Here is a 9,326-nt window from a genome sequence, read left to right as displayed (position 1 = left end):
GCGTTCTCGTGATCGTACCTTACAAATCATCAAGGTGCATCTTCAAACTGCTCAAGCTCGAATGAAGTCCTACGCCGATGCTCATAGGACATAAAGAAGATTTTAGGTAGGTGACCTTGTTTATCTTCGTTTACAGCCCTATAGGAAAACTACGGTTGCAAATCAAGCGTATTCCAAGCTCTCTCCACGTTTTTATGGACCTTTTCGCGTCGAAGAGAAAATTGGACCTGTTTCATATAAGCTACGCATGCCTCCAACAAGTCGCATACACCCAGTTTTTCATATGTCAGCATTGAATTTGAAATTAGGAGCACATGATACAGTTGAATCCAACTTACCTACAACACTAGACCAGTTTGAATGGGAACCTGAGAAAATACTGGATCGAGGAATGTTTAAGAAATGCAATGTTGCGGTAACTCGTTGGTTGATTAAGTGGGAAAATCGTTCTGAAGAAGAGGCTACATGGGAAGATGTTGCAGATTTCATTAGTCGTTTTCCTGCCTTTGTAGCTTGAGGACAAGCTTCATATGAAGACGGGTGGGATGTTGGGACACCGACATCAACTATAGTTATTTTAGGAATTAGTTCTTTGTTTCCTTATTTACAGGTTATTACGTTCTCTATATATATGCTTAGTTTGTTCTAGGGTTATTCATTCAATTATCAGATTATTAAGTTTATTAAGAAGTGGTCGATCTCCATTCAAAAGATCAATTGTTCTTGTGTGTTTGTTGATATTAGGATCAGCTTAATAGTACCAGGATCCTAACAACATACAACCCTGCAATTTCTGCTCAAATAATAGCTTCAATTCAATCCACACTGACCCGAAACTGCTCTTTCATGTCAACTATCCTCTCATCTTCAATCCACATCCATCAGTTCATCAGTAAAACCTTAATTTCACCTCTGTCATTCTCAGATCTCATCTTCTTCTTCAAATTCGAACCCATTCTCGATTGTACCTACAAAACCCATCTCCTTAATGGCCTCAGATCCAAGCAACATCATCTTTTTTTATTACCAGCAAAATTCTTCCTTGATTCCTCGTTCAAATCCCTTGTAAACACCACCGAGCTTCATCACTTTCTTCTCTAACATCATCTACAACAGCCCACTCAATCCATATCAAATTCCCTCTCTGAATCTCCACTGAATAATGTGTCTTCATTCTTTACAGGCAGAGAAAACGAAATTGAAGCTAATGATGAGAGAAAATGAATTCTCTCTGAACTTTAGGTCTTGGTAATGAGTGAAACTGTTAAAGACACCCGATGTTTTTAGATAGAAGCTGTCTGAAATGGTAAGCATGTTAGTTTCAGAGAACTGACTGTCATGCCTCCTTCTTGCTCAATCGTAGCTAGCTGCGCTCGCCTGTGAATCGATCTTTTTGCTCCTTTTTTGCTCCATTGTGCTTCCAATAACAGCAGTTGTCTCTCTCTTATTTCTCAGACCCACTTCTTCTCTTCAATTTCTTTTCATCGCTAAAGCTGTCGTGCTTTTCAGACAGATAAATTTGCATCACTAAAGCCGACATGCTTTTCAGACAGAGATGAAGAAATAAAAATAAATAATGAGAAATAATTCGCCTCCAACAGCAGTTGCACATGAAATGAGACTTTTGCATTGTTTCTTCTTCTTTTATTCCAAATGACTCCAAAGTACCTAAATACTCAAAAACAATCATAAGATACATATTTTACAAGAAAACTTTGCAAAGAAAGCATAAACAATAGATAAATATCAAGGTGTTTTAGACACCTATCAAATTCCCTCACACTTAGACTTTGCTAGTCCTCGAGCAAATCAAACAAAATAATTATAAAACAGATACATACAACTCCGTCTCGTCGAGGCTACGGTTAATGTTAGCATAAATAACAAGCCTTTAAACCTCTAGGTGTCCCTAGTGGACGAGTTTTATTCTCGTGAAGGTTTACAAGAGGTGTACCTACAAAACCTTTACTTCCAAATCCAGCTACCTGTGAAAAGTTTAAAAAAAAAAACACTAAACATTTTGTAATTGGCATACAATCAATGATTACAGGAGGAAGTACCCACTTTCAAATCCAATCCAATTCATAAATTAGTAATATAGCTTTATCAGAAAGTTGAACACAACCACAATACTCGGAATCGAATCAACCACACTCGCATGAAAAGATTAAGAAGATGGATATAGAAAGTGGATGTTGGCGGATTGTTGACTAAGGTAAATGGTGTTTCCCATATCTGTCTGAAGGTCACTGCCAAAACAAACCCAAAAATCCTATTGGATTGAGCTACTGGTCTGAATACTAATATCAACACAGCTAGCATATACAAGGGAACCAACGGTCGACAAACTTAATTCTAGATCAATTCACTGGCATATACAAGGGAACCAGCGATCGATTTTATTCAACACAATAATAATATATATTTTCTTCTTTTTCGTTTCTTTTTTCATTTTTTTTAATATATATGTACATCATTTGGTCAAATTGGTCTGGTCTCTTTTTTTGTAGTAACTCAATCACTTTATTTCATCCTAGCAGTGATAACAATTCAATGCTGGTGCCCCACCAAATAACTTAGAGAAACAATAGATAAATACGGAAAAATAAAAATAGAACGTGATATGGTGACGACTTTCAGATATGGTGACAACTAACATGTTATTTATTCTTATATTTTGTTCGTTTTCATATGAATAGACTCCACTAATGGGTTCCTCAACTCCTATGTTTTCATTAGTGTAAGTCACAAGTTGCTAGACTTAGTAGTGTATCATCTTTTTTTTTTCTTTTTTTTTTTCTAGTTTTCTAATTATTTTTTTTTCCGTATATTTAAAAGGAAAACTAACAATGCTAAAAAGAAAGTTCTATACAAACACTCCCCCACACATAAACCTTACATTGTCCTCAATGTAAAATTTAGTCATTCAAAGTAAAATTTAAGGTGGGAAATACCTAATCATGATGTATGGCAAGATATCAAAAGTCAGAACAATGAAACAAATAAAAACAAGACAAGAAAATAAAAATACAAAGTACGAAATACAAAACCGATGGGTTTCCTTCCATATAGCGCTTGGTTTAAAGTCGTCAACCCGACTATCTCCTTGCTTTCTATGACTCCTCCAGAGGGAGTACTTCCACAAATTTAACTCCTTCCACCACTTCGGAAGTGAAATTCTCATAATATGGTTTCAACCGGTGCCCATTAACTTTAAGTTCCTTGCCTGTACCTATGCTACGAATTTCTACTGCACCATAAGAAAACACATTAGTAACAATAAAAGGTCCAATCAAGCGAGAATTAACAAAAACACTTTCTGCCCAATGCAAAATTGTTTTCAAGAAATCATAGTATCATGAAAGGCCTTCGTTTTCTCCTTGTAAATGCGTGATCTTTTAAATGCATCATTGCGAAGCTCCTATAGCTCTTGTAACTTCATTTTCTTTCCAGCCCCATTCATCTCCATATTGCATTGCTTAATACCCCAAAACGCCTTATGCTCAATTTCAACGGGTAAATGACAAGGTTTACCATACACAAGCATAAAGGGAGACATCCCGGTAGGTGTCTTGTATGCGGTTCTATAAGCCCACAAAGCATCATTAAGTCGCATGTTCCAATCTTCCCTTGTTGGATTCACCGTCTTCTCTAGAATGGATTTCACCTCCCGGTTAGAAACCTCGGTTTGTCCATTTGTTTGGGGATGATAAGGTGTTGCAATCTTGTGCGACACATTGTACTTCTTAAACAAGCTTTATAAGATCCTGTTTTTGAAGTGAGAACCTCCATCGCTAAAAAGCGTTTTTTAGGGTTTTCGAACAGCGCGTTCACCCTACTTTGGGCCAGCGATTTGATGCGCTTTGATCTTGCTATGAGCAAGTCGATCGACCACGTTTGGAGTTGGTTCGATGGTGAACGCGTTGGCATCTCCTTGATCGTTTGAAATGCGATCTAAGTCGTTCAACTAGGCTGGCGAAGTTGGACGGACACGATTGATTTGCGGTAGTTGTATAACGCTGCTTATTCAATTTAGGGTTTTAAAGGCTGCGCGATCACCCTTCTTTGGGCGTGTGATTCAACGCGTTTCTGGTTTTTAGTGGGCAGGTCGACCGACCAAGAATATAGTTGGGTCGTTTGTGATCACGTCAGTACCCTTTCGACAATTCGAAGGAAGATCTAAGCCGTCCAACTAGGGTGGCGAAGTTGGACGGATGTGATGCATTTGAGACCGTATTTGTCGGTCTTAATTCGTTTAATCTTATTTTCAAGTAACGCGAATACCCATGTTTGGGTTAGCGTTTGAAGTGCTTGCAAATGAACGAAATGGGACTCGATCGACTAAGGCATTAGTGGGCCCGCCGGTGGTCAATACGGTGATTGCCTAGTTCCGCTAGAAGTAATCCAGGCTTGCTGAATCTCGCGGCCAAATCGTGTGGCCGTGATCATTTTTGAGACTGATATTAACAGTCTAGCTTTTCCCTAAGGAATTTAAGCGTGTTCGATCGAGCTAACTTAAAAGTGCGTCGATACAAAATTCTCTTTGTTAGAGAGTGATGCAGCCTGTGTGAGTACTTCACTGACACTTCGGGAGATTCATGTTACTCTGCTGAGAGTGAACATTTAATCGTCATGTCAAGTTAATATTGAGAGTTCGGCTGGGAACACAGCGTAGGAAAATACTAAGCAAGTCATGCATTAGTGAATAATGCTGGTGGAAGATAAAATTCACAGAACATTTTGGGATTGTTGTTGCATGCACCATTCTGAGTAAATTTTATATATACAGATATATTGAATTGCTCAATACATATGTGAGTGGAGAGGCTTAAGCACTCATTTCTTTTAAACGACTTTTATTCCTTTGCAGGATGACAGCGCATTAAATACATGATTTTACATTTTTGACCCTGAACTAAAAACCACCATCAACATTAAGTCCCCTGCTTAGTACGTAATAGTGACGCTATTGCGGGGTAAGCACTGATAGCGACAGTAAAAGACATTCTCAAGAATATTTTTAGCGCACATACCAGGATAGAGCTTGGCTCGTCCCTTGAGCAAGATACGTTTCCTTTCAGCGCACGTCAGTTGACTTCAGATGGATGAGTATCTATTTTATTGCCAACGCGTTCACCATCGAACCAACTCCAAACGTGGCCGATCTACTTGCTCATAGCAAGACCAAAGCGCATCAAATCGCCGGCCCAAAGTAGGGTGAATGCGCTGTTTGAAAACCCTAAAAAACGCTTTGCGGCAACACTTTCTGTCGCAAATTGATTGTTACCACTCATCTTCGCCAGCCGATTTGAGTGGCTTAGATCTAATTTTAGACAGCCCAAGAGATGTCAGCGTGCACAACGGTGGCTCGTCTTTGCACATGGCCAATCGGCCTGTTCGAATCAGCGCCCCAGCGCTTTGATTCGACAAACCAAAACAAGGATAGCCGCACCGCTTCCAAACCCTAAAATTTTTTCAGCGGCAATACATAACTGCCGCAAATCATCTCATCCACTCAACTTGGCTAGCCGATTTAAGCGGCCCAGATCTAAACTGGATTGACCGACAGGATTTTAGAATGGCTACCAGTCGCCACTCTCCTATATGGCCTGAACGACCATTACCTGGGATGCGTGCGTAGCTCCTACCAACTCCCTGAAAATAGGACGATCACACTCCTTTTAAGACACTAAGCTCCGCAACTAACTTAGACGAGCTTGGAAACAATGATGCTTTATATACATCGATTATAAACGATGTTTCATGAATATTGTTTCTACAAATAATTTTGACCCAAAAGCACTATATGCTGATTTTAGCGGCAAGTCACATGACTTGACCCATTCACTCGAGACATCAAGCATGTCACAACTGGGGATGCTCACTGGGGTATTGGTCTGGCGGTTTACAACGTGCGACGTGCAACGCGCCCATTACGGGAAAGTGTCAGGAAACACAGACGGTTAACAATAATGAGAGTAGTGGGTGAACGTGTGATCAGTCCTCCCTCATAACGGAAACATGATGATCACCACCTTCCGCACAAACCCACTTCTCCACTACTTAACTTCCTCCACTTCCTAAGAGATCAAGGTGCGCTCAATGACTTGTATAAATAGGTTTTCAACCTATTCAAATGAACAGACAACACAGGTGTTATCAACACAAGTAGCCAGAAACCATTTTCTGATACGCAAGTCATAAACATACACACCTTCATAATTCAACACTCTGATCTCAAACACCTTCTCTGCTTCCCTCCCTAAGATCAACCCTTCTCCTTCACCTTGTGACCGAATTGAATCTGGAACGGCTATTTCTTGGTTTAGGCCAGAGTCTTACAGATTGATATCTCGAACTCAAAAGTACTCTCGTATAGTGCATTTGTTTAGGGTTTGAATTAGTTTCTCATCAACACACCCAAAATTTACCAAAAACAGCAGAATCAGTTTTTACCCTCAAACACGTATATACATTAATGTTAGTACGCACTCTATCCTGGAAGATAGAAATTCCTTTTGTTGTGGGGTAATGTTTGTCATGTATATTCTTAAGAACTGAGGTTTTGATGTAGCCTCTGCCACCCATTCCATCCAGACAAGCATCAAACAGTTTGAAGGGGCAATGACAGTATGTATCGTCTTCTGAAATAAAAGAACTGAGAGTTTTTTATTAGATTAATTAGTTAATGGAAGGGTATAAGGGGGTAATAATTTAAAATGATTGGGGTATTTTTTAGTTTTTACATAAATTTGGTCTCCCCCTATAACATTTGGGTTCCAATTAGTAATTTAAGCCCCCAAAATCCTAGCCCCTACAGCCCCAATAATAGGATTCCAAAATAAATTAAAATAAAATGTGTTTCATTGTCTAATACAATAGATAGAACATCCCTTTTCATCCATAATGCGGGTAAGGGGTAGATGGGTCTATTCCCGGTAGGAAAGGTTGGATCAATAAACTAGTGGTATTATAAACAAAAACGTTGGTATTTATAGCTCTGCTCCGTCATCCTGACGTAAGGACCCAAATTCCGCTTCATGTTCTCTGAAACTCAAACCCCAGGAATCCATCTTGTTAGCATCCATCAATTACTTCATCTCTTTGTAATCATCATTGGTAGTTACATCATCTATACAATTTACTATCTTCTCAGTACCTCCTTTGATCAAAAGTATTTCACAAACAAGTTTCATCTCACTAAGTACAATTATAGAAAAATATTCAACAAGATCCAGATCAAAAGGAAACAGTTCATTAAATTTTATTCAAAAAGTTTCAACACAAGCATTCATCATTACATCCCAATTCTGCTTTCAAACTGTTACACCACTACTACTTCTGGACAATCTAGCATTTTCCATGAACAAAAAAAACTGAACCAATTTCCTCATATCCTAAACCACCATAAACAGTATCTTCACCACCAAACATCTAAACTTGTAACAAACAGTATTACTTACCAACAGAACACCCAAAATCCCAAGTTTTATACACATCAGCATCACAAACAAACTAGGAAAGAAGCCGACTGAAGTAAGGAGAAGGAAAACAAACTACTTACCATCATCTGCAACAAAATAAAGAAGAGTAGGAGCAATATCAATCATCGGAAAAGTTGTTTTGTTAAAAACTTGTTGATTATTTTCAATATTTACTCAAAATATGAAAATCTAGCTTTTTCCGACACCTGCAAGAGACTACCAAAGGTCTTATTCATCAGTTCCCCATCCCTCCTATTCATACCTCTCACTATCATCATTTTCAGATGATGCCGGTGAAGTATCACTTGATGATGCAAAATTCTCATCTTCTGTAACTTTGTCAGTTTCCCCATTCTCCATCTCTGCATCATGCATCTCCGTATCCCTTTCTTCAGGCTCACCCTCTTGCATGGTCCTTGCTAATATCTTTGGATTGGCAAGTTAATACTCAAAATGACTAATCAACCTGCGCTCATGATAATCCTCCATTACCCTCCAATTCTCAGCCGCGTCAGAATCAAGATCACTGGTGCCGACCTCCTCCACAGCATACTCAAAACTTTCACCATCAGAAGCCTTAGAATCACTCTCTGTCGCACTCCCATACCTTGGGGCTTTGGAATGTTTCTCAGCCCATTCCTCATCTTTTCTATTTCTCCTCTCTAAGTATTTTGGCTTCCATGCGGCATGTACAAGTTCTCGATCCTTTCTTCTTCTATCTGACGTAACCTCTCTTGCGCACGACAATCAATCTCTGCTTGAATTTCAGTCCTCAAATTCTGAAGTTCTTCTGTGCTTAATCCTGGAACAAGGGACTTGGATTGCTCATATTCTGAATATGATGGTTCAACCGGAGTTCTATTCTCACCGGCATTTTGAGGATTTTGATCAGCCGTTTCTAAAACTTTATCTTTCTCTCTTAATTCTTTCCTTTTCTGTAAAAAACCTAAATAAAATTGCCCTGGCTATGATAATCTCTCGGCTAAACACCCATTTAAAGACCCAATTGTGCCAATTAAATCCCATTTATGGCACTTGGTTAACCGTCATGTCGCTTTGTTTACTACGCCGATTCAAAGCCATGCGCACCCCTTTCACCCTAATGATCATAATTACCCTATCGAGACCTATTTTCAACACCTAATCTTTACTATTACCATTACTCCTTTTGGAACTACCATTAAGGGAGGTCTTTGCAGGTTACCAAACTTTGATGTTTCTTTTTGGGGCCTAATTAAAAATTTATGTTTTATGCAGATTAGAAGAATGCAGCATCAGTTGAGAGGCATCATTGCAGTCTGGGATATGTCTGCCAGATGGGTTACTAGCTCTACTCCCAAACCTATGCCTTCAATCGACCTACAACAACCCTTTCAAAACCATCAACTACAACATAATCTTTCCCTCTATTCCCATCTTTATTTCCCAATACATTGTTACTACCATTATTACCTTTGGCAGTTTGTACCATCATACCTACGTCAGTCTAAAAAAGACAAACCCATTAATAATCCACCAACCCCGAACTATGTCAAGTTTACATACCATTCTCTTCCATCCCAGGTTTACCAATAAAGTATTATTGGATTTGTCCTTACTTGGGTCTTTTATCATCAAACTCGCGTGAATATCTCAAATCTGAAGGTGTCCATAAAGCATGGATACGAAAATGACATCTTGTATGATGAACCCCCTCCCCAACACAGTCTTTGAAGTATCATAACAACTACCTTACACCAATTTTCTCCTGAAAACTATTCAAATTTTAGTCAACAACTTTGTCATTCCCTCTTTAAGGTTCAAACATATAAACAAACAAAAACCCCTTGCCTTTTCTCCATC

General features: G+C 38.9%; 1 protein-coding gene across 1 annotated transcript; it reads right to left on the bottom strand.

Moving 5' to 3' along the window:
* Positions 1 to 7,091: 7,091 nt before the first annotated feature.
* LOC113350633 lies at positions 7,092 to 8,955 on the bottom strand. The gene is made up of 5 exons (XM_026594768.1): positions 8,848 to 8,955; positions 8,178 to 8,419; positions 7,977 to 8,091; positions 7,747 to 7,910; positions 7,092 to 7,200 (listed from the first exon to the last, which is right to left on the bottom strand). Exons 1-5 carry the CDS (start codon positions 8,953 to 8,955, stop codon positions 7,092 to 7,094), a joined length of 738 nt encoding a protein of 245 aa, XP_026450553.1.
* Positions 8,956 to 9,326: the final 371 nt, after the last annotated feature.

Source organism: Papaver somniferum, chromosome 2 (assembly GCF_003573695.1).
Source record: "Papaver somniferum cultivar HN1 chromosome 2, ASM357369v1, whole genome shotgun sequence".
In the NCBI taxonomy this organism is placed as follows: Eukaryota; Viridiplantae; Streptophyta; class Magnoliopsida; order Ranunculales; family Papaveraceae; genus Papaver; species Papaver somniferum.
This window is presented reverse-complemented; position numbering and strand designations above follow the sequence as displayed.

Bases quoted from the DNA above. Each gene is read 5' to 3' on its own strand.
- LOC113350633 (XM_026594768.1), bottom strand. From the start codon at position 8,955: ATGGTACAAACTGCCAAAGGTAATAATGGTAGTAACAATGTATTGGGA. The intron at 8,092-8,177 runs GTACATGCCGCA...CAAAGCCCCAAG, and splicing joins GAAGAAAGGATCGAGAACTT to GTATGGGAGTGCGACAGAGA. The intron at 7,201-7,746 runs GTATGAATAGGA...AATTGTACTTAG, and splicing joins GAAAATGATGATAGTGAGAG to TGAGATGAAACTTGTTTGTG.